Source organism: Thamnophis sirtalis, unplaced genomic scaffold (assembly GCF_051295495.1).
Source record: "Thamnophis sirtalis isolate CommonGarterSnake01/CBP01778 unplaced genomic scaffold, rThaSir2_p1.2 scaffold_2, whole genome shotgun sequence".
NCBI classification, from domain to species: domain Eukaryota; kingdom Metazoa; phylum Chordata; class Lepidosauria; order Squamata; family Natricidae; genus Thamnophis; species Thamnophis sirtalis.
The window spans coordinates 63,963,542-63,988,723 of NW_028261382.1; the positions used below are offsets into that span (position 1 = coordinate 63,963,542).

At 45.0% G+C, this 25,182-nt stretch overlaps 1 protein-coding gene across 1 annotated transcript in view; it reads right to left on the reverse strand.

Annotated features, from left to right (window-relative positions):
- PIWIL1 (piwi like RNA-mediated gene silencing 1) overlaps positions 1-15,927 on the reverse strand; it is a 29,133-nt gene extending 13,206 nt beyond the window's left edge. Inside the window, exons 1-8 of the mRNA XM_087705807.1 lie at positions 15,825-15,927; positions 13,167-13,269; positions 12,820-12,931; positions 11,982-12,107; positions 10,439-10,653; positions 9,896-10,017; positions 1,319-1,399; positions 714-911 (exon numbers count right to left, since the gene is read on the reverse strand). Coding sequence (XP_087561933.1) covers positions 714-911; positions 1,319-1,399; positions 9,896-10,017; positions 10,439-10,653; positions 11,982-12,107; positions 12,820-12,931; positions 13,167-13,253 — 941 coding nt within the window. The 5' untranslated portion in view covers positions 13,254-13,269; positions 15,825-15,927. The remainder of the gene's footprint in view (positions 1-713; positions 912-1,318; positions 1,400-9,895; positions 10,018-10,438; positions 10,654-11,981; positions 12,108-12,819; positions 12,932-13,166; positions 13,270-15,824) is intronic.
- Between the last annotated feature and the right edge of the window lie 9,255 nt (positions 15,928-25,182).

Consider the following 25,182-nt stretch of genomic DNA (forward strand, 5'->3'; position numbering starts at 1 on the left):
TTTTATTAATTGACTGTGAATTCTGCTCATTCACATCTAGCAAAGTCTTTCCAGGGAGGATTTACAGTCACAGACTTTATCTGGCTTGGAGAGCTGCCAGGCCAATATCTGCAAAACTTGGCAAGGAGTCTCGGAGTCATGAACCAATGAAGCAAACTAATGATATCCTGCAAACTCCACTGCCCTTTCACTCATTTTATTTCCTCTGGGAGGGGCCATTCATTGTCCACCTGTGGCCTTTCTCCCAAGTCGACTCCTGTTCTTTAGCTGTTCCCTTCGTCTGGCAACTCTGCATGTGCACACTGGGAACAGGCTGCAGCTGTTCCTCTGCCTCACTGATGTTTGACTCTTAAGGCAGCTGATAACTGTTGGACTGCCCTGGCCCCCTCTCTGCCTCTGACACAGAGCCCATCAGAGCCTTCCCCAGACTCCAGGACTGGCCCATCTTCCTCCCCAACCTCCTCACTGTCCGAATCTGCTGCCAGCTCTCCTGGCCAGCTACAACAGTCAACGGGGGAAGCTGGGCTTTCTTAAAGACCGTGTGATTCGCTTAACAACTGCAGTGGCTGCCTGAAACCTAATGATCACCTTACATAGCAGTGGAACTGTTGATTCCCCACCCCACCCCCCAATTGTGATTGTAAATCAGGGACTAACTGGGAAAGCAAAAGATTTTGAACTCCACCATTAAAATCAAAACAAGTTGAATTTACCGGGTAAGGACAATCACACCGATGAGTTCCTTTGTGCAAAGTTCTCGGAACCGCTGTTCTCCGACTTGATCGTACAAGGTGTACATAAAATCCAGGACGGTCTCGCTTCGGAGAACTTTGTGACTCACATCTGTGCAAAGCATGATGCTGGTCTCATACTGCAGAATGGAAGTGGTGAAGCCAGGCCAAATCATCAGCCTATCAAGACAAATAAATAAATAAATTCACAATAAGTTCACTCTCGACATTCGCCTGCTCTTTTAAATCGAGTTTCATATCGCAAACAAGTTCTGCAAAGGCAACCACCTGCAACTCCAATACAGAAACCCGTTTTATGTGGACGGTTTTAAACCCAGGTCGACGGATCAGGCTGATCCCCTTGAAATTGATTATTTCAAGTCACACTAAGCAAAATCATCTTCTCGGGTTTGCAATCCCAGACCTTTAAATATGAAAATGCTGCAGACACCAGCATAAACATCTAAGGCAGAACTAAATGCTAATCTTTGCTAGGAGAGGCAGAATGTATCTAGAAGCTTCCAAAAGAAACACTGGATTGATTTTGATCCCAGTTGTGGTCATAAAGACATTTCCAGTTTTGTTACCTGTGCTTAGGAATGTTGATTGGGTCACTTGGGTTGTAGTAATTTCGCCCAATCTGTTGTAAATTCATTATTTTCAACAATCTGAAAAAGAGCAGAAATGGAAAAGTAAGGTTATCCACAGGGATCTTAGCAGGGGGGAAAAAGTTTGATTTTGGGCACTGGATGATGGTTTTATTTTCTTCTCTTCTCCCACAAGGCTTTTCTTAAGAAATCGTTGTAATTACAATTTCTGACTTCTTGAACAATGAGACACAATAATTCACCTGCCTGGGAGAGAAATCACACCATTTGAGCTAAGCGACCTGTTCCAGGTGATTGATCAACAAACTCCATGCCCATCACAAAGACCCTCCAATTAACCAGGATGCTGAACGAGAGCAGCAGTAGAGAAAATGAGTCAAAAGTAGAAAAGCTTGTCTGGACTAATTGAGCTCTTCCCTCCCCCTCATAAAACGACCGTTGACTTACCTGAACGGTTCTTCTATGTGCGCTGCGGGAGAATCCAAGCATGGATTAACTTTGTCCATTAGCCTAGAGACTGAGTTATGAAATTGTTGACCACGCCTCCTCTGACTGGAAGAGTTCAGTTTTGTATGAAGGCTCAGCTGATCCAAAAGATGGAAATATGATAGAGGACCTGGATGTAAAGGTCAATGAAGTCGTGGAATGAAGTCTAAGTGTGTCCCGAGAGCCCCTGGACCAGCCGGTGCCAAGGGTGGGGTTGGATTCTCCCGCAGCGCACACAGAAGGACCGTTCAGGTAAGTCAACGATCGTTCTCCTGTGCGCTGCTTGGAGAATCCAAGCATGGGACATGCCAAAGCAATGAAGACTAAGGGCGGGAGCTAGGCTGGTTGGAAGTCCTGGAGGTTGGAAGAACCCTTTATAAAACCCGCTGCCCAAATGATGCCTCAGCAGAGGCAAATACGTCCAGTTTATAATGTTTGACAAAGGGCAACGAGGATGACCAGGTCGCCACCCTGCAAATGTCCTCAATAGAGGCTTGCATCGCATAAGCCGCCGATGTGGCCGCACTCTGGACGGAATGTGGAGTAATGCGTTTGGGAACTGGTCTAGATTGACTCTCATAGGCCAGAGAGATGCACGCCTTCAGCCAGCGACCGATTGTGTTGGAAGACGCTTTCTGGCCCATAGACGCTGGCTGAAAGGACACAAATAAAGCTTCCGATTTCCTGAAGGAAGCTGTCCGTTTCACATAACGACAGAGAGTCCTGCGAACATCCAGATGATGCTATTGTCTTTCCTGCGGATGCGGGGGGTATGGACAGAAGTCGGGAAGGATAGGTTCCTGCATCCGATGGAACCAAGTGTTGATCTTGGGGAGGAATGCTGGATCCAGTCGGAGGACAATTCTGTCCGGATGAAATATACAGAGATCCTGGGGTACCGACAACACGGCCAGCTCTGACACCCTCCTAGCAGATGTAATAGGTACAAGAAAAACTGTCTTAAGGGTCAACAATCTAAGGCTTATGGTACGAATGGGCTCAAACGGTGTTTTAGGGAGAGCCTGGAGTCAAATCCCAGGTGGGATAGCTATGGACTATGAGTGGCTTGAGGTTGGTAGCCCCCTGGAGGAAGGTTCGCACCCGTGGGTGGAAAGTTAGGGAGCGACCTTGACCGTCATCAAGCACTGTTGCCAGGGCAGAGATTTGGCGCTTGAGTGCTGGGTGTGAGTCCCTTGTCCATGCCCATCTGCAGAAATTCAAGTACCTGAGGTACTGAAGCCGAGGTGGGCTCTATGTTGGAACTGGTGCACCACCTGCAGAAGGCGAGCCAGGTGGCATCATAGATGCATGGCTGACGGCGTCTAGCTGCTTGAATCGTCCTTATGACTTTGTCTGAAAAATGTTGATGGACTAGGATATCCCTTTCAAGTCCCACATGACAAGTTGCATCCACTGGGGGTTCGGATGGATGAGAGCCCCCGTCATCCGGTATCCGTCACGATTGAGATACAGACAGATTGACGAGGTCTGCATACCAGGGGCACCTTGGCCACATTGGTGCGATCAGAAGGACCTCCGCTCTCTCCGCCAGTAGTTTCTGAATCACCTGCGGAATGATCGGTATGGCCTAGGTGGCCAAGGGCTGTGAAGGGCAGCGATGGCTTTTGCCCCTGGTTCCTGGAACCTGGCAAAGAATCTCGGTAGGTGAGAGTTGTTGGACTGAGCAAATAAGTCCACCACGGGGTGGCCGAACCAGTGAGATAGGTCCTGAAACAGTGCCAGGTGCAGGCGCCATTCTGCGTTGTCCAGTGTGGCCCTGCTCAGCCAGTCCGCTCGAATGTTCGTGGAGCCCAAAATGTGCTCCATGCGGATCGATAGCGTGTGAGCCTCTGCCCACAGATGGCGTCTCTCTGCTTCCAGCATTAGTGCCCTCGATCGAATGCCCCCCCCCTGCCGATTTACATGGGCTTTGGTGGCTACATTGTGTGTGAGGACTAATACGTGTTGAGCCCTCACCAAGTCTCGAAATTCGATTAGGGCTAGATGAACTGCGCGTAGCTCTAACCAATTTATGCTGTTCCGCAGTCCAAGCAAATCTGGAAACCAACCCTGGGCCTCTGCTATGTTAGAAGCAGGCCCAGGTAAGGAAGGGGGTGAGGGCCTCCCTACCGATAGGGCTGGTGGTGACCTGCTAGCAGGCACAAATGGAGAATAGCAATAGCAATAGACTTATATACCGCTTCATAGGCCTTTCAGGCCTCTCTAAGCGGTTTACAGAGAGTCAGCATATTGCCCCCAACAATCTGGGTCCTCATTTTACCCACCTCGGAAGGATGGAAGGCTGAGTCAACCCTGAGCCGGTGAGATTTGAACCGCTGACCTGCTGATCTAGCAGTAGCCTGCAGTGCTGCATTTAACCACTGCGCCACCTTGGCTCGGGTGGGTGGTGGGCCTTTTGCTTCTGTTTAGAAGCCCTGTCCATAGCAGTGGATGAGGACCCTGCGCGGGTCCTACTACTGGCGTTCCTAGTACTAGTAGCCCTTCCTGCTTTGGTGCCAACCCCAGCAGTATCTGGCTGTACTAGGGGAGAGGACCCAGCCCCAGTGTTGCTGGTATTAGCATGGCTTTCCATTATCTTAATCTAATCTCACAGTTATCTTCATTCACAGTGAAGTGACTTCACCGGGGACTTCGGCGGCTTTGGGGGAGGATGGGGGCCCCATGGACACGGGAGTGGGCCGGAGCATTACGGTTCTAACCAGGAGGGGCAGATATGGTGGGGACTTTAGGGCTAGCCATTACCGGGGAAGGAGGGTTCGCTATCCCCTCCTTCCGGCCCTATTAGTCCCACTCCAAGGCCAGATGGCGCGAGTAGTCAGGGCCCTGGTCTCAGGCTGCTGTTGCTAAATGCCAGGTCTGTGGTTCACAAGGCTCCCCTCGTCCGGGACTTAATTTTAGACGAGTGGGCAGATCTGGCATGTATTACTAAAACCTGTCTGGGCCCGGAGGGAGGAGTCCCCCTCACCGAGATGTGCCCAGAGGGTTTTCAGGTGCTTCATCAGCCGCGACCCCAGTGAAGGGGTGGGGGAGTGGCCATTATTATCCGAAGGTCTCTAGTTCCTCGTAGGACCCCTGCTCCGGAGCTTGTCGGGTGTGAGTCCTTGCTGGTGAAGTTGGACCCTAGGGGTCAAGTGGGCTTGCTGTTAACGTACCTGCCTCCCAACAGCGTTGCAGCAGCTCTCCCCTCGCTCCTCAAGTCAGTAGCCGAGCTGGCGGTTGAGTTCCCCAGGCTTATGGTGCTGGGGGATTTTAACCTGCCTTCACTCGGCGAGCACTCTGATGGAGCGCAGGAATTCATGGCCTCCATGACAGCCATGGGCTTGACCCAAGTAATTCGGGATCCGACCCACTCAGCGGGTCACACGCTTCACCTCGTGTTTCTCTCAGAGCAGTGGAGTTGTGATCTTGGTTTGAGGGGTATTGAGACCTTGCCCCTGTCATGGTTGGACCACTGCCTACTGAGGCTTGACTTTCGGAGGCCAATCCCCCACTGTAGGGAGGAGGAACCGATTAGGTGGTTCCACCCCAGGGGCCTTATGGACACTTTGGGCTTTCAGACGGCACTTGGTGTTATACCTGATACTCTCGTCCACAGTCTGGTTGGGTCCTTGGTTGCTGCTTGGAACTCGGCGGCGGCAGAGGCTCTTAACCGGATTGCGCCTTTACGGCCTATCCGAGGCAGTGGATCCAGGAGGGCTCCTTGGTTTACTGAGGAACTCTGGGAAATGAAGCGCCAAAAGAGACGCCTAGAGCACCGCTGGAGATCCAGTAAGTCCGAGTCAGACCGAGCAGTTAAAATCTTGCATCAGAGTCTACCTTCTGGCAATTCGGACTTCAAAAAAATACATACATTGCCGCTCTGATTGCACCCGCTGAGTCGCACCCAGCCGCCTTGTTCAGGATAACCTGCTCCCTCCTTAAGGGGAGGGATGCGGGCAATCCTTTACAAGGTAGGGCTGAGGAGTTTGTCCAATTTCTCGCGGATAAAGTTGCTCGGCTTCGGGCAAACCTCGACTCCAATTGCGCAGAGCCAGCCGAGGTACCGGGGGAGGGTCTTCAAGCGGCATCTTTGGATTGATTTTCAGTCTGTTACTCCTGAGGAAGTGGACAAGGCCATTGTAGCAGTGAGTGCCTCCACATGTGAGGACCAGTGTCCCTCCTGGATGGTCGCGAACAGCAGGGAGGTGACACGGGGCTGGATCCAGGCGATAGTGACTGCCTCTCTTCGGGAGGGGTCCTTTCCTCCCCTCTAAAGGTGGCGGTGGTGAGACCCCTACTGAAGAAGCCATCCTTGGATCCAGCCGTTTTAAATAACTACCGTCCAGTCTCCAACCTCTCCTTTGTTGGGAAGGTTGTTGAGAAAGTGGTGGCCTCTCAGCTCCGGCGGTCCTTGGAGGAAACCGATTATCTAGACTCCTTTCTTATTATATATAATGTTATTTTTTATTACATAGACAACATCACATAACAATAGAAAAAAAAAACAATGGGAAAAGGAGAGGAAAAAAAAAAGGGGGGAAGAAAAAAAAAACCCTAGGTTATTGTGGTGTTTATTAAATATACAACAGAGAGATACGGGATGTATAAACGTAGTAGGGATGCACCTGTGATCAAATGACATATTGTATGTGATGATGGGGTTTTTTGTTTTTTTTTTCTTTCCCCCCTTTTTTTTCCTCTCCTTTTCCCATTGTTTTTTTTTCTATTGTTATGTGATGTTGTCTATGTAATAAAAAAATAAAATTATATATCTAGACTCCTTTCAATCTGGTTTCAGGCCTGGCTACAACACGGAAACTGCTTTGGTCGCACTGACCGATAATCTCTGGAGAGCCAGAGACGCGGGACATGCCTCCGTCCTAGTGCTTCTTGACCTCTCAGCGGCCTTTGATACCATCGACCATGGTATCCTTCTGCGGCGGTTGCGAGAGGTGGGGGTGGGAGGCACCGTTCTTCGGTGGTTCTCCTCCTACCTCTCGGACAGGTCGCAGTCGGTGTTGGTTGGAGGGCAGAGGTCGACCCCTAGGCCCCTTAATTATGGGGTGCCGCAGGGGTTGGTCCTGTCCCCCCTCCTGTTTAACATCTACATGAAGCCGCTGGGTGAGATCATCCGACGGCACGGGATAAAATACCACCAGTATGCGGACGATACTCAGTTGTATCTGTCCGCCCCGTGCCAGCTCAATGAAGCGGTTGACGTGATGTGTCAGTGCCTGGAGGATGTTAGGGTCTGGATGGGGGTAAACAAACCGGCTCTCAATCCTGACAAGACCGAGTGGCTTGTGTTTTTCCCTCCCCAAAATTGGCCATGTATTCCAACTCTCAGGCTGGGGGGTGAAATTATACGCCCCTTAGACAGGGTTCGCAATTTGGGAATCCTCCTGGATCCACAGCTGACTTTAGATCACCATTTGTCGGCTGTGACCAGGGGGGCATTTGCCCAGGTCCGACTGGTGCACCAATTGCGTCCCTACCTGAACCGGGAGGCTCTCACAACAGTCACTCATGCCCTTGTGACCTCAAGACTGGACTACTGCAATGCGCTCTACATGGGGCAGCCCTTGAAGAGTGTTCGGAGACTTCAGCTTGTCCAGAATGCAGCCGCGCGAGCGATCGTGGGTGCGCCTCGGTACACCCACGTTACATCTATCCTCCGCGAGCTGCACTGGCTGCCTATTGGTCTCCGGATACGCTTCAAGGTGCTAGTCGTCACTTATAAAGCCCTACATGGTATTGGACCTGGGTACTTGAGAGACCGCCTTCTGCCAATCACCTCCATAGACCCATTAGATCCCACAGATTAGGCCTCCTCCGAATTCCATCTGCCGGCCAATGCCGGCTGTCGACCACCCGGAGGAGGGCCTTCTCTGTGGCTGCTCCAGCACTCTGGAATGATCTCCCCGTGGAGATTCGGACCCTCGCCACCCTTCAGGCTTTCCGTAAAGCCGTTAAGACCTGGCTGTTCCAGCAGGCCTGGGGCTGTTGAGTTCCACCCCCACTCGAACTGGTTGTGCTTGTTGTGACTTTTTAAATTGTTTTGTATTGCTGTTTGTCTGTTTTTACTCTTTTTGTATTTGTGCCCCTTCCCTCCTGGTTTGTCAGCCACCCTGAGTCCCTTCGGGAATAGGGCGGCATACAAGTTGAATAAACCACCAACCACCACCACCAAGTTCTTTCAGCTCTTCTGAAGGCTTGAGGGAATCATGAGCAAACAGAGGCCCAAGTGCTGCCGGAGCAAAAACACACAGCCACTCTGTTGCAGACCTGGTGTGCAATGGTGGTGATGGCGAACCCACCTCCAAAAAGCGCCTGATTGGCTGCCGCTATGTCGGCACTGCTGCTTTCGGTGTGAAAACTACAAGCCGTTAACTTCCACTGAGGAAGAAGGCTCGAATTTCAAATTTTTCAGTTAAAAAGGCCGCCTACCGAAGCTAGGGGACTTCTGACCCTCTGGAATGGCAGCAGCGACTCAATTCACATGTAATTAATCTCCTAGCAACGCTCCTCCATTAAGTCGAGCGTGCCTAAGACGAAACGCGGGGGTGGCGAACCAACCTCCAACCTCGGCAGAAAGATGGAGGGGGGTGGAAGACCGCAACGCGGCTCCACTCATCCCCAGAAGAAAAGCTTTGGCTTTTAAAGCTGCAGCCGGCTCAGTTGCGGCTTTACGCTGCAGCCGACGTCTTCACATCGCCTGAAGCCCGGAGGGCAATCCGGTGCCGGACCTTCTAAGGAGTGGCTGTTCATCTAAACGGCAAGTCACCCACTCAAAGCAACACAATCAATTGCAGAAATCGAGAAACAATACGTAGATCAATTAATTGCAATTACAAAGAAACAAAAGGTAAAAGCGAAATTATTATTATTAAGAGTTAAATTATTGTCTATTATCCTAGAGAAAATATATTTACTCGCACTCAATCCTGACAAGACCGAGTGGCTATGGATGTTGCCTCCCAAGGGCAGTTCGATTAGTCCATCCTTATGCCTGGGGGTGAAAATCTACTCCCCTCAGAGAGGGCCCGCAACTTGGGAGTCTTCCTGGACCCACAGCTACATTAGAACATCACCTGTCGGCTGTGACCAGGGGGGCCTTTGCCCAGGTTCACCTGGTGCACCAGTTGCGGCCCTATCTGGATCGGGAGGCACTTCACACGGTCACTCACACCCTTGTTACCTCGAGTTAACATGCTCTACATGGGGCTGCCCCTGAAAAGTGTTCGGAGACTACAACTAGTCCAGAATGCAGCCGCACGAGCGATATTGGGTGTACCAAGTTACACCCACATCACACCTATCCTCCGCGAGCTGCACTGGCTTCCCATTGGCCTCCGGGCACAATTCAAGGTGCTGGTTATCACCTTTAAAGCCCTACATGGCCTAGGACCCGGATATCTGCGAGACCATCTTCTGCCACATACTTCCCAACAACCGATAAGATCGCACAGGGAGGGCCTTCTCCGGGTACCGTCAGCCAGACAATGTCGGCTGGCAAGTACCCGGGGCAGGGCCTTCTCTGTAGCTGCTCCGACCCTCTGGAATAAACTGCCCCCAGAGATCCGGACCCTACCCACTTTCATGGCCTTCCATAAGGCTCTTAAGACCTGGCTATTCCGGCAGGCCCCGGGCTGTTGAACTCACGATTGAGTTCCAGCCCCGATCAGACTGGGTGTATGTTGTGGTCTTTTTAATCTATGTTTTTGTGCTCTTAACTTTTATTTTTAAATGTATTGTTGTAAGCCGCCCGGAGTCCTTCGGGATTGGGCAGCCTATAAATTTATTAAACATCAAACATCAACTTTTACGTCTCTTCAGACCGGACTGAGTTAAAAAACTGAACTCTTCCAGTCAGAGGAGGTGTGGTCAACAATTTCATAACTCAGTCTCTATGGACAAAGTTAACCCATGCTTAACTTGTCTAGGAGAAATTTAACTGACTTCTCATGCACTCCTTTAAAAGAAAAAAAAATGTCCTGGCTCTCTTATCCATAGATCCTAGTAATCCCAACTCTCCCCCAAAAATAAAACGCTTCTGCAGCAAAGACTAACCTTCTAAAAATAATGTTGTAGAACTGTAGGCATGTTGGCGAAGTTGATGGAAGTTCGTTGGTTAAAGTGATGGTAATCTTCACAACCTCTCCCTGCCGTGTCTGGCTTAACACCTCCGTAACCTAAGAGAATCACCAATAGTTATTTTTAGGACGGGATAATTTTAACCTCCAGAAGCCTTAAGAAAACTGACTAGAATCAAAAAATGGACAAGAGGACTTCATAATTTCTAAATGTTTCTCATTCCATCTGCAATGCCCATCCTCAATGCCACCATAAGTACAGTAGCTAAAATGTAGTATTGCAGGTTGACTCTGCCAACTGCCAGCAGTTCAACCCTGACTGGCTCAAGGTTAACTCGGCCTTCCATCTTTCCGAGGTCGGTAAAATGAGAACCCTGTAAACTTCTTAGCAAAGGCTGTAAAGCACTGTGAAGCGGTATCTAAGTCTATTGCTATTGCTCAACCTCAAAGACTCAATTTTCCTGATTCTAACCAAGGTTATATCTGAACTATTCAGGCTATGACAGAATATCGCAAGTACCTTATTTTCCAACTTCTTCGGTAAGAACAAAATGGACCCATCGAAAGCATGTGTCTTGCCAAGCAAGTTCTCATGTTGGAATAGCAAGGCTGTCCGAAGACGGCGGGCTTCCATCTGTGGGTTGTAGTCAATGTGGTACTGGTACAAAGCCCATTGCGGGCGAGACGTCAGCCGGAAGTGGTTAGTGCTTAATCGGATTGAATTCCCTGACACACCTGTGGAAAGGTATTGATCTGTCAGCCATTTATTATCAGAGCAGAATAGAATAAGAGTTGGAAGGGACCTTGGAGGTCTCCTAGTCCAACCCTTGTCATGCCTCTGTTGGAGCCTGAATCTGTGGGGGAACAAGAGCTGCTAGAGATCAAGAGAGGAAACTGGGGAAGGGCAGAGTCAGTCCGGGCAAGGCTTCTCAGGATTAGAAAGGCTTGCAGAAAGGAAAGAGGAGAGACATTGCTTAAGAGAGAAGCAAGGACCACCTCCTCCTGATCCTAGAGCACGGAGAAAAGAGAGAATGCAGACTGAGCCAGCTACGAAGGAGGAGAGTGCCCCGCCCCCTTTCACAAGGCACACCTGGGGACTGGGATGTAAGGAGGTGCCGGTGGGAGGGGCATTTGTCGGGAACAAGCGACAAATCTTTGGAACCTCGTGTGCACTTGCCAAAAACTGGAGATTGCTGTACTTTGTCTTGTGGGGCTTGCCAGCTTCACTGAATTTCTTGCTCTGGTTTGTTTGGCTAACCTGGCTTATTGGGTCTGCTGGTCCTGGTTGCTGTTTGATTAACCTGGCTTACTGGACTTCTTGCAGCCAGAGGCTTCTGAAGGTGCATGTGAGAACTTTGTTCCAGGACTTGTAGTGAATGTGGGAACATTTAAGGGCACAGTTGGAGTAATAAAGGGAAGTTAGACCTGTTCACTGATTGTGTTGCTTATATGCCACACCCTGGGTCATCACAACCCGGCTCAAGCAGGACACCCTCTATAATTTCAAATAACTGTCCGTTCTCTTCTTAAAAGCCTCCAGTGTTGGATTACCCACAACTTCTGGAGGCTAGCTGTTATACTGGCTAATTGTCCTCACTGTTAGGAAGTTTCTCCTTAATTTCAGGTTGCTTTTCTCCTTGATTAGTTTCCATCCCTTACTTTTTGTTTTGCCTTCAGGTGCTCTGGAAAATAAGTTGACCCTCCCAATCTTCTATGGGGCAACCCCTTAGATATTGGAAGACTGCTATCATCTCATCCCTAGTCCTTCTCACATGCCACTACACAGACCGAATCCCATCAATCATTCTTTAACAAGCATTTTTAACAGCTCTGTCACTGACTGGTACACGTTCAATCCATCAACAGTAAGAGCAATAGCACCACATCAACTGCCAAGTGCAGGACGCCTGCGTCTCTTCATGGAGGATTAACAGATTGTTGGATGTTGCTCCAACTGGAAGGGGTTGGAAGGGGGTTTCTCCCCAAATAAAATGCCTCCAGGGTGACAGAAAAGGCACTCAAGAGAAACACAGGAGGTTTTCCTAAGAAGGGGTCTACAGTACCTGTTTTGGAATCTCTGACATGTTCCATTAAGTGACGGGTGTTTACACCAAGGTCATGGTAGTCTCTGCGGCGTCCACCTCGTTCTCCCAAACTCATTTCCTGAAAGCCTGCTGAAATCTTACATTCTGTAAAGTAGAGGAGAAAGAAAATCAGTCATAATCTGCATTTGTGGTTAATTCTGGACTAACCTGTCTCCTGAACTCTTATTGGACAAGTTACTAAGCTGCTGCTAAAGAAGATCTAAAGTGACCCATTGGGGATGACATAGAAGAAACCCTGATCCACTGGATCACAAGACTTGCCTCTTAGAAACCCAGAGTTGGTTGCTAGGTCAGCTCCTAAAGCTGCTTCTTAAAGGGAGACATTAATAAAGAGATCAACAAATCGTTTATAAGATTACTATCATTGAAAGGAGAGGTATGGGACTCCTACCACATCAGGGTTTATTTTTTTAAAATGTACTACGATTGATAGAAAATATTTGTAGCTCAGGGCTGAACTGTGGGGTCCTTGGTACTCTCTTAGCTTGGTGGGTTTATTTGCAGATATTTCATTGCCCAACTTGATAACATCATCAGTGCTAGAAGGGAGGGAGGTTTGCGGAGGGGGGAAAGGAAGAGGCTGTTTTCCTGTTTCATTACCAAACCAGGCAGTGCATGATGGCTAAAACTCCAGGATGAATATATACAGCGCCCTAGGAATTCAACAAACATAAAGGCAGCAGACCAAAGAAACAGCTGCACTCCCATCTTATTTCTATTTCAGCAATGCAAATTCAACTTTGGTTCGACTCCAGGAACGTGGAGAGGATAACCTCCGTTGAACCACCAATCCTACCTTCCGGGGGTCCTTTTTGTTGGCCATGCCCAACCTGAGATCCATTTCCTGCTTCAGCTTGCCGCGCTGGAGGCAGCTGGGGAGTCATTTGGGCGTATCCAGGTGCAGTAACCTAGAGAAGGCAACGCTGATTTAAAAGGGGGCTGCTCAATATCAAAAGACAAACATTATGGTAAACATCACGGTCCAAAGAGGCCACAGGTGACCCTGGAAAACCAGAATTATAATTCTCATTATTTCACTGAATAGGCTAACTGAGCCTTCCTGGATATCGGTGATCAGGGGAGCACCAGTAGCCCCATCCTTTTTAAAAAGGTTTTTAAAATGTCCACATTTTTTAAACTTACAGGAGTTGGTCCCACTGTAGAGAGGGGTGCTTCTTGACCACGGGCTCGCCCCCTCGCCCGAGACCTTGCTCTTGCTCTCCCAGTCATTGTCTCACTGAATGAGCTGCAATGGCAGACAAACATGTTGTTTTTATTCTTTTACACATTTACAGGGGTAAAAAAATACAGCCTGCTTTAAACTGAACCCATTTCCAGTACATCTTTTCCTGAAATGAGATTAATGAATACATCAGGGCAACCTTCCCCATGTTTAGGTAAAGGTTCCCCTCGTACATATGTGCTAGTCATTCCCGATTCTAGGGGGCAGTGCTCATCTCTGTTTCAAAGCCAGAGAGCCAGTGCTGTCTGAAGATGTCTTCATGGTCATGTGGTCGGCATGACTAAACACCGAAGGTGCATGGAATGCTGTTACCTTCCCACCAAAGGTGTTTCCTATTTTTCTACTTGCATTTTTTTATGTGCTTTAGAATTGCTACATTGGCAGAAGCTGGAACAAGCAATGGGAACTCACTGCATTACACGGCGCTAGGGATTCAAACTGCCGGCCATTCTGATCGACAAGCTCAGCATCTTAGCCACTGAGCTGTTTAGAAAATGCTAAGATGACCTCAAAGATGTCACTCTTAGCACAGAAGTAGCGTATAACCCAGGATTTGAGGCACATCCTGCCTTATGGTTCCCCTATTGTTAACTGCAAGCCCCAACTAATTCACAGGATTTCAGAATTGACCCAACCCAAAGTAGGTTTTGTGCAAGCTAAAATTCCAAGGTGGATTTTTGAAGCTGCAAACCTCTAGGTGGGATTGTTCAAACTTGATTTTATCTACAGCATATATTTAAGCTAGTATCAAATGTCTGATTTGATGTGAGCCAATTTGGAGACATCAATCTAGACACTCACAAAGGGTAGCAAATAAATATGCAACAGTCCCAGTTGAATGGCAATATGGAGTTTTGCATTCCAGATACAACAATGTGGATCACAGAGACACACAAAACCAAAATACTGGAATGCTCCAACTAACATTCTTCCCTTTTGGACTACAACTCCCCTCATCCACAAACAACTAGGATAGCTAATCTGTTTTTTAAACAATATTCATTTGTCTAATGGTATATCCCTTGGTTAAGTGTTATTATCTCAGTGTCCTTACAAAGACACTTTAAATAAACAAATTCTTCACTGCACTGTCTAGGTAAACAAAATCTGTTTTCAAAAATGTACACAAAGTAATTAACAATGTTAAACTCCCCAACAAGAACAACTATTAGTAAGTGGAAACAACTACCAATAGTGGCTTGCAGCATTCCTCCCAATAATTCATAATTTTTGTGTTGGGAGGGGCGGTTTCTCACTTTTCTCATCTTTTTTTTAACAAAGATATATACTTAATTTAAGATTATCCTGAATGAACCTAGTTTGATTCATTGAAGCCACTTATTAATGACATGACAAAGACTAATAAAAACTCAGTCTTAAAAACACTAGAATAATTAACATTAACTCAGTTGTTAGTGACCCATTGAATTAAATAATGTACTAATGAATTTTAGATTTTAGGAACATTATAAACAATTTGCTCGTTTATTATTGTTTTAAATAAGGCTATTAGTTAACAAATAGCAGTCTTAAAAACACGGAATTAAGATATTAACTCCCTTCTTAATGACTCATTAACTCAATTGTTAAATAATGAACAATGTTAACCTCCCCAATGAGAACAGGTGTTAGTAAGTTTGGAATTAATTTTATATTTTAGGAGAGTTGTAAACTCTTTGCACATTGACTAGTAGGGTTTCCCCCCACATTTTTCTGTTTATGAGACTATTTTTAACAAACAGAAACATAGTCTTGAAAACACTAGCTTATTATTCATTTGCAAGTATTTTCCTTTTTTCTCTCTCCTCCCCTCCATTTTGTACACACAGGTTGCAAAAACATCATTTTTCCTTTTTTTTTAAAAAAAAAAAAGTTCAGACTAATTGAAGCTATTTTATGGGAAACTATCCAGCAACCTTTTCAGTATTATATGAATTATTATTTTATTTTTTAAAAAAATGTAAAAGACAAAGTACAAAACACAAATTTAGACTTATTTCATGTGTAAATACTTTTCCATATCTTTTGTAACAATCTTATTTACAAAGATTTTCATTAATATTTTCATATATATATGTGTGTATATAACCATCTATCAACCTTTCATTATATGAATTATTTCCACTATCATTTGAATTATTTTCGTTATAATTTCATTATAATATAAAATTATATTAATTATATAATCGTCTAACCTTTTCATTATATGCATTATTACTTTCATTATTTTATTATATGAATTATTAATTTCTTTCTATATCTATCTATCTATATATATTATATAATTGTCTAGCAACCTTTTCATTATTATTATTATTATATATTATAAGAGAAACACATTATAAAAATATAATTCTCTACTAACTCCATTAACAAGAGCAATTCGTTCCTGGCATCCACATTTAGGGCACAAATTCTTAGTAAAATTTACTATTATGAATAAAATAAGTTAAAAATTGGGAATTAAAAAAGAGGAAGCAGCCAAGGAATAACCAGAGCAATACCGTAGCAGGCTTTTAATAAAACAACAACAAAAATAAATTAAAACAAGCACTAACCAAAGAAAGCTTCGAATATTTTTTTAAAAAAAGAATGAATAACAATTTTCAAACGGCGCTGGCTTTTCCCTCCAACGGTGAAAGTAGCCCGCTCACAGGAAAGGATCCTTCCGCGCACTGTACCACGTGACACGGCTTGATTATTTAAGGCGGAAGGAGCCGGGGACTATTTTCTCTTCCCACCTGCTCTCGGAGGGAGACGGCACGAGGAATCCCTCGTGACCGTTGCTTCCAAGGATGCGCTGGCCTCCCATTGGCGGAGCGGCGCCTCGCGCGCTGCCTCCTCCGCCTCCTTTTTTTTTTTACCCGGACCGAGCCGAAAAAGGCCGAAGCTCCTGAGATTCGGAAGCTTCCGAAGAAGCCCGAAAACTCCCGAAGGCTTCTTTTAAAAGTCAAAGTAACAGATTAACAGAGTTGGAAGGGATCTTGTAGGTCATCTAGTCCAACCCCCCGCCTGAGCAGGTAATAAACCTTTAAAAAATAATAATTTTGGGATGCGAGGATGAAGCTGCGTTGGATTACAGTGAAGGAATATTGTAGGTTTTTTTTAACAAAAATGTTATTTGTGAGGACTTTGATAGAATGAAGTGGAAAATACCTCAGGATGTTGGCTTATATTAGTTTAATTGCAGGCTTAACCTCGACTTACCCCTACAATTGAGCCCAAATATTTTTTTTCTTGCTAAGTGAGACCTTTTTAATTGAGTTTTGCCCCGTTTTACAACCTTTCTTGCCGCGGTTGTTAAGCGAATCCTTGCGGTTGCTAAGTGAGTCACATGGTGGTTAAGCATTTGCTTGTCAGAAGGTTGCAAAAGGGGGGGGTCACATGACGGCCCCCCCCCCCGCATACTGCAAACTTCATAAGTACATGCCAGTTTACAAGCGCCTGAATTTTGTTCTCGCAAACACGTCGTAAATATGAGGGGAAAAGTCCCTCAGTCACTAAATGAACTGTTGTTAAGTCCAGGGCTACCTGTATGAGTGTTTTAGAGTATTTTATAGGTTGGTATTATTTTGCCTTCAGTTCGTGGTGTTATTTTTGTAAATTCTGTATTGTTTGGAGCGTGTTGTTACATCTATTACAAAAGTCACAGGTGATTTTGGTGTGGTTTTTTTCTGCCCTTGAATTGGTTTAAGTTCATTATTCTAATGAATAATGAACTATATATGACTATACATGTATACTTTGACTAATGACTATATATGTATACTTTGTTTTCTCTCTTAAAAAAAAAGGAGGATTATATATAAAGGTTAATAAAAAAGAAGAACCAAGTTCTTCAGGAGAAGAAAGTGATGGATAAGCTACAAATATGGTGTAGGGAGAGCAGAAAAGCCAATAATCGATTTTGGAAGTTGATGGCAAGATGAATTGATGTAAACATTTAATAATACAATACGATGTTGGCTATGTAATAGTATACATATGGTTGTATGTTATGAAAATGGAAAAAAACTTTATAAATATAGAATTGGTTTAAGTTGTTTTTTCTTAGTTTGTATTTTAAGGTTTTTTTTGAAAAAGATTTTTATTTTATTTTAATTCCATACATATAATCACAAGTATACCATTACATCTGAACAGAATTTTTTTTGTATTTCCATTGTTATATCATTCCCTCAATCCAAAACAGCTGCCATTTGCTCTTCTGCTTTCAATACACCATATTATACCCCATTTCACCACCCTCGTATCTGCCTTTCTCCTCCTCCCAACCTCCTTTCTTCCCTCTGTCATCCCTCTCTTCTCTACTTCCCCTTCCTCTCTCCTTCTCTCTCCTCTTTCCGCTCCTCCTTTCTCTCCTCCTTCTCCTCTCCTATTTCCCTCTCTCCTGTCTCCTCTCTTTCTCCTTACCTCTACCTTTCCTTTCAACTCACTCCAATTAATTTACATAGTGTATTTCAGCATCTGAGCACACTTCATTTGATATTTCCTGGTACTGATAATTACATTCCAATAAACATCTTTCATATTTATGATTTTACATAATTCCTCTTTTTAGTAGTATACATATTTCAAAGTTCCATTATTTGGTGTGTGTCCCCCAAAGCCTATTTTTTGGACAAAGTGTGAGCTAGATTCGAGTTTCCTGCTAAACTCATACTAATTTTACATAGTTATATATCGTTAAGCACCCCAGATTTTTAACTCTCTCAATAGCACTTCACTTAATTATTCTCATTGGGCATATTTTCAATTCCCATTGTAACAATCCCCACATCTTAGATATCTTCTCTACTTAGGAGGGGGGAAAAGAAAATTACCTGTTCAGTTAACCACACTTATTTCCTCTAAATATCATTACTAATAATAGATACATACATACATACATACATACATACATACATACATACATACATACATACATATATATTTCCCTGTATTTTAAATTTTGATGTTATGGTAATTCTACATCAAGTCTTCTGCAAACCCCGAATGTCTTATCTTCTTTATTGTCTTAAGTAAATAACTTAATTATGATTTTTTTTGATCTACTGTATATTTATTTGATGAGATTGCCATACTATTTTCTGTTGGAGATTGGACTTGTTTACCTTTCATTCTCACTCTAAACAAAAGCTTCAACAAACAGCCTTGCCCATTTTACACTGAAAGAGCAGCTATTTATATGGGGATGTGTGGATCAGACATCCATACATGTGGATGGGTGAACAGATCCAATATACATTAGGAAGCTGTTTCCAGTAGAATCGACTGATCAGAAGTGGAATTTATTTATTTTTAATCGCTAGATCTTTTGGGAAGATTCCATAGAGGTTATCAATATAACGGGACAGAAAATTTCAAAGCTTAAATATCAGGCATATGAAATGTTTTCCAAAATTTGTTCATGTTATAGGAGAGACATGTTATAGAAGAGCCAAGGTGGCGCAGTGGTTAAAAGCAGCACTGCAGGCTACTGCTAGATCAGCAGGTCAGCGGTTCAAATCCCACCGGCTCAGGGTTGACTCAGCCTTCCATCCTTCCGAGGTGGGTAAAATGAGGACCCAGATTGTTGGGGGCAATATGCTGACTCTCTGTAAACCGCTTAGAGAGGCCTGAAAGGCCTATGAAGCGGTATATAAGTCTACTGCTATTGCTATTGCTATATTGCATAATTTTCTATTTCTTTATAAAGTTCTCCATTTGCCTTCCAACCCACCCACCCACCCCCAGCCACTAGAAACCTTTTCTTGATTATGATAAATGACGTTAACTGGACCAATTTTAGAATTATAATTAGCTGGACAATTAATAAATTATTAACTGGAATAGGTTAATATAAATTATGATAAATTCCTGATGTTCCATCACTGGAGGCTTTCAAGAAGAGACTGGACAGCGGCTTTTTCTGAAACAGTGTAGGGTTTCCTGCTTGAGCAGGGGGTTGGACTACAACAGGGGTCCCCAACCTTTCGGACTTCAGGGACCACTAAATTCATAATTTTAAATCCTGCAGACCACTAATATGATCTGCCTAATGACCAGCTGGGTGGGCGTGGCCAACTCAATGTCACTCACGTCAAGGGGCGCCTCACCAGCCTATACTCTCCCCTCCCTTCCCAGCGACTCCTCGCATGCCTGCCCAGGCTCCTTAGGGCCCCAACTGCTATTGGAGTTAAGCAGCCACCAGGAGAAAGAGTTGGCAAAACAGCTCAGCTCAAATTGGATCTGACCAAGAAGGAGGCTCAGCAGAAGCACCTCACTGAGGACTAGGAGCATAAGCTTTCCAAGCAGAGGGAGGACCTTGTGGGAGTTCAAGGCCAAGTACCGGCGCCTAGAGGCTCAGCGGGCTGAGATGGTCAGCCAGTTCCAGGCCATGATGCAGTCCCACTGGAACGAGGCCCTCCGGCTCTTCACCACCAGCGATACTTCCCTCCAGCCTTCGCCCAAAGCCCCACACCAGGAAGCTGAAGCAGGCCCCAAGTCGGAATTTCTGCCCCACTCCGACCTGCACAAAAAGACCTTGAAGGGGGAGATTCTGTGCAGCAACACAAGCATTCATTGCACATATCCGGCCCAGGAGTTGTAGTTTGAGGACCCCTGATTTAGTGCAATATAAAAAATGTAAATAATTTTTCTGCTGACCACCAACATTTTCTCCCAGACCACCAGTGGTCCACGGACCACCAGTTGGTGACTGCTGGACTAGAAGACCTCTGAAATTCTTTCCAGCCCTGTTATTCCCTATGTTATAATTATCTGGATAAAGCAGCATAAATTACGATAACTAGGTGGGTAAATGCCATCGGTTATGATAATTTTGGATATTTTGAATTGTTGAATCTCCGTTCTGTTCAGTTCTGTTTAACAACCGCAATAGAATCCAGCATCAAGTCACTTCTGTCCAGCCACCCAGCTCCATGGGTCTCCCAGCAGAGGGCAGAAAATCTCCAGAAATCTTTCTTTGCAAGCTGGAAACCAACTCAGATACTGATCTTTGCTGTTTCTGGATTTTTGGGGGAAAGTGGGTCTCCCTAATCTGCTTTTCAGTTGTCTGTCAGTTGCTGCCTTCAGAAGTGGCCGGACACTTATTTCAAGACTTTCTCTCCATCCTGGACCCTTTGCGGTTTCCTTTTTCAGTTTTAAAATTAAATGTTTAATTTTTAAGAAACAGCTAGGCCATGCAAGGGGACCAACTTTTCTGCAACCCATCACTTCAAATAAGGGGTTGGCTCTTTGTGCTTCCCTCCCCCTGCCCCAAATTCCTTATAACAGTCCATCCCAAAAATTTGGGGCAATTTTTAGGTGGCGACGGGAAAGAAACAGATGCAGGGAGCTTTCCTTCCAAAGCTCAAGTTGTTTATTTGCATTCCCGTCTTTATTATTTTTAGATACACAAATATATTCAACACTCTCTCCTACTGCTATTTCCCCCACAAGGATATCCTTGCGAGATGGGTCAGGCCAAGAGCTACAAATTAGATAAGATGATCCCTCTTGGATGGCACAATTTTCTGATTTTTTTGCATTCCCAGGTGTCAGTTTATTATATTTATAAACTTGGCTTTATTTATTTTCAGCATTTCCGGTGGTTTCCTTCACATGTTCACTTTGCTTTGTTTTCCTTCCCTTCTTCCTGTTCCTTTTTTTTTTCTTTCTTTGTCGCTTCAGCCTTCTCTTGATGAAAAGGTTGTAAAAACCATGTTTAAAAATGAATCTCCAGGGAGAAGCTCACAAGGAGTCAGATGTGTAAACTGGCTTTTGGCGATTTGCTCATTTTTTGTCCTGATTTTCACAACCTTACAATCAATGGCTTTTTAAAAGCCATCTGGCGTCTCTTCAATCCTCTTAAACTGTGAGCTGCCAAAAAGTTTGATTTATGTATTTATTTATTAAATTTATATGCTGTCCATCTCACCGCTGCAGAGACTCTGCACAGTTTACAAAACAATACACAGTTTCATGGAAGCGACATTTGGGGGTTGAGTTGTGCAAAATATCAAAGCAATTAAAAAAACAACAAACAGCTGGATTTCCCCTCCCCCCCCACACACACAGGATACATGGGATAAATTTATCCATAATGTTGGATTTCTGCCAAATCCTTCACTTTGGGGGCTTGGATTCCCGGATTAGCCCTGGATCTAATCCTAGAATAAATTGTGATCATTTTATCACTATGATTAATTTTTTTAGAGGATGCTTTGCTTGCTCCTGGTTTCTATGCCCACGTTCAAGAATTTATATAAACATAGAACCAGTGGGTGAGATAATGGGTATTGAATGGCATATGGCAAAACGGCTGTGTAATTCACAAAGGCTTTTGTTTAAACATCTTTGAAAACAAAACTTTTCTTTTGGTATCTTTTATTTGCAGAGTCAAAGGCACAAGGGTGGATCTGAACAGCAGCCCTTGCTAGTTTTAAGATAATTTTAAATCTGGTTTCCGTCCAGATTTATATATTTCATGGTGTGTACCCTGGAGATTCATTTTTTCTTCTGGTTTTATCACCTTTTAAAAAATCAATACTTCTTAAAAACTGCATCTGCTTCCTCCTCTTCAATACTTTGCTGCCAAAAGTTTGCTTTATTTCTGTATTTATTTAATTGATATGCTGTCTGTCTCATTCTTGCAGCGACTCTGGGTGGTTAATTTAAAGGATCAAACGATGACACTGAACAATTGAAAATAAAAGATGAAAAGAATTAGGATTAAAATTAAGAAAGATTTCAGGGTTTAGAGGGTTTTCTGGCCATTTTTTCAAAAAATATTCTTTCGCAGATTTTATACTCTATGCTGGTCTTTTACTGTCATTGGTCTTGGACCGTAAATAAAGATAGATTTTTTTTTTTTTTAATCGAGGGATTGGGATTGGATTTAATTTTTCTGGGGTCTTTATGCATCTTTTTGTATCCGATGCCAACTGTACAAACCATGATGATGCAAGATGCTGGGCTAAACTATGGTTGGCTTGTTTTGTGATTCAAAGCCTCAAGATAAATGCGGGACAGTCCCCCTAGTCAAGTGGGGGCCATAAGGGGGAGCTTTTAATTTGCACCTGAAAATCCAGGCCTTGTCCCCCCCCTCTCCCTCCCCTTCGGGATCTTCCCCGGGAGACAAAGAAAGAGCATCAAAGGAAGACAGCTCAGCAGGACTGTCGTAAGCCTGAAGTTATAACTTAGGCATGCAAGCTTTTAAAAAGGGGGAAAAATATTGGTCTCCCTCTGTTTCTCTCTGCTATGAGTCGCCTCTAGTAATTAAGAATTTGACGCCTGCTGTTTTATCATCTCATTAGCAAAAGGGGGCAGGGAAGGTAGGGGGTGGGTGGGTGACTTTTATCCTGGCTTGCTAGGAATCCAGCCTACCCCAAGATGATCAATTCATGAAAGGGAAAGTTAAATTTCTAAATAAACCGAAGTGGTTCACAATGCTTTGCCTTGTGTTCCTTTCCTCTCCTCCTCTCTTTTCCTTTCCTTTATTCCCCTTTCCCCCTCTCCTCCTCTCTCCTTTCCTTTTTCCTTTCCTTTCTTCCACTTTCCCTCTCTCCTCCTCTCCTTTCCTTTTTCCTTTCCTTTCCTTTCCTTTCCTTTTTCCTTTCCTCCCCTTTCCCCCTCTTCTTTCCTTTTTCCTTTCCTTTCTTCCCCTTTCTCACTCTCCTTTTCTTTCCTTTTTCCTTTCCTTTCTTCCCCTTTCCCCCTCTCCTCCTCTCTTCTTTCCTTTTTCCTTTCCTTTCCTTTTTCCCTCCCCTCTCCTCCCCTTTTTCCTTTCCTTTTCCTTTCTTCCCCTTTCCCCCTCTCCTCCTCCTCTCCTTTCCTTCCCTTTCTGAACGGCTATACGTTGAAAAACCACCTGTAATAACCAAGTCAAAGGAACCCTGTTCCTGTGAAATCCAGCAGGTTCTGACACGTTCTGGAGAACCTGTACCAGAAATTTGAGTAGTTTGGAGAACCTGCAGATACCACTTCTGACTGGCCCTGCCTCCATATGGTCTCTGCTTCCCGAGTCCCAGCTGATCAGGAGGGAATGGGGATTTTGCAGTATCCTTGCCCTGGAGTGGGGAGGGTATGGAGATTTTGCAGTATCCTTCCCCTGGAGTGAGAGGGAATGGAGATTTTACAGTAACCTTCCACTGGAATGGGGAGGGAATGGGGACTTTACCTTCCCCTCTCAGCCCATCAAGCCACGCCCACAGAACCGGTAGTAAAAAAACATGAATTTCACCACTGCCTCTTGGGTTTTGAATTCCAACACGGAGCAGGCGTTTCCCAAGCATCCACATTTCTCTGGCAGCCTCCCAACAACCTCAATCAAGCCTTCCTTGACGTCCGAACCACACGTTCCTACTCTTGTCGTCTCACCCGTCCCAATTCCGTTCTGTCTCTTTTTCCCCCCAGTGTTTTCTTCCCCTCTTTAAGTCCCCCGAGGTTGCTTTGTTCAAGAGAACAAGAAATTCATACGAGGAGGAGGAGGAATAGAAGTCGAGAGAAACCCCTTATGTAAACTGCAATCTGGTTCCTGCGCCAACATATTAACTAATTTCTTGTGGAGCCTTTGAAGTTGGCAGGGGGTTCCCTGCTTATGGAGCAAAGAAAGAAACGAGATTTTAAGTGATTCTTTTTCATCCCCTTAGCTTAATGAAAGATTAATAACCTTGTTATTTTCCTGGGTCGGCTTTATTTTCTTTTTGAGAGGGGGGAGGCTGTTTCGGCACTTGCTCATCACCTCCCTTATCCAGATGATGGCACGGGCCTGGCCAACTCACTAATTTTTACATAATAATTTTCTGGCCTGTAATTCATCAACTCCCTTTAGTGTCCGGATTGTTAAGGCTTAAGCGAAAGGTGGTTAAGTCCTGGCTCTGTCTCGGGAAAAATATTGATCTAGGTTTAGTGTCTAGGGAGATTCTCAGTCATCCAGGTCGTTGTCCCAGAGATGTTTTCTTTTTTCCAGGGGGCAATTGGACTTTCTTATTTTTCTCTTTGAAGACGTTTCGCTTTTCATCCAAGAAGCTTCTTCAGTTCTGACTGGATGGTGGTGAATGGAAGGATTGATATTCCTTGCAGACAGCTGGCCATTTGCATCCTTTTAGAGGGTCCTTGAGGCTATTTGGAGGTTTATCTGTGTTGTGGCCGGCCAGGAGAGCTGGCAGCAGATTCGGACAGTGAGGAGGTTGGGGCGGAGCATGGGCCAGTCCTGGAGGCTGGGGAAGGCTTGGATGAGGGCTCTGTGTCGGAGGCAGAGGGGGCCAGGGCCGTATGCCAGTTATCAGCTGCCTTCAGAGTCAGACATCAGTGAGGCAGAAGAACAGCTGGAGCCTGTTCCCAGTGTGCGCATGCACAGAGTTGCCAGACTAAGGGAACAGCTAAAGAACAGGGGTCGACTTGGGAGTAAGGCCACAGGTGGATGATGAATGGTCCCTCCCAGAGAAAATAAAAGAGGAGCGAAAGGGGAGTGGAGTTTGCAGGAGACAGTAAGTTCACTTCATTGGTTCGTGACTCTCCAAGACTCCTTGCCAAGTTTTGCAGATATCGGCCTGGCAGCTCTCCATGCCAGATAAGGTCTGTGACTAAATCCTCCCTTGAAAGACTTTGCTGGATGTGAATGAGCAAAATTCACAGTAGATTAATAAAAAGGTTTTTTTGTCGGGACAAGGAGTTTGCTTCAGGCTCTCGGGAAGTCTCGGTCAGAACAATCTGTGTCCTTGGAGCCACCGGAATAGAACAGTGCAAAAGGTTCCTGTAGTCTTCAGTATTTTCCTCTGGAAATCCATTCCTTCTCCCACACCATTCCAAAGGTGTTCAACCCGAATTGTATTGCTAAAAAGTCTGTAGAGATTCTCAGCCATCCAGGTCACGGTTGTCCCAAAGGTGCTTTTTCAAGAGGCAGCTGGACTTTCTTTGTTTCTTTGAAGG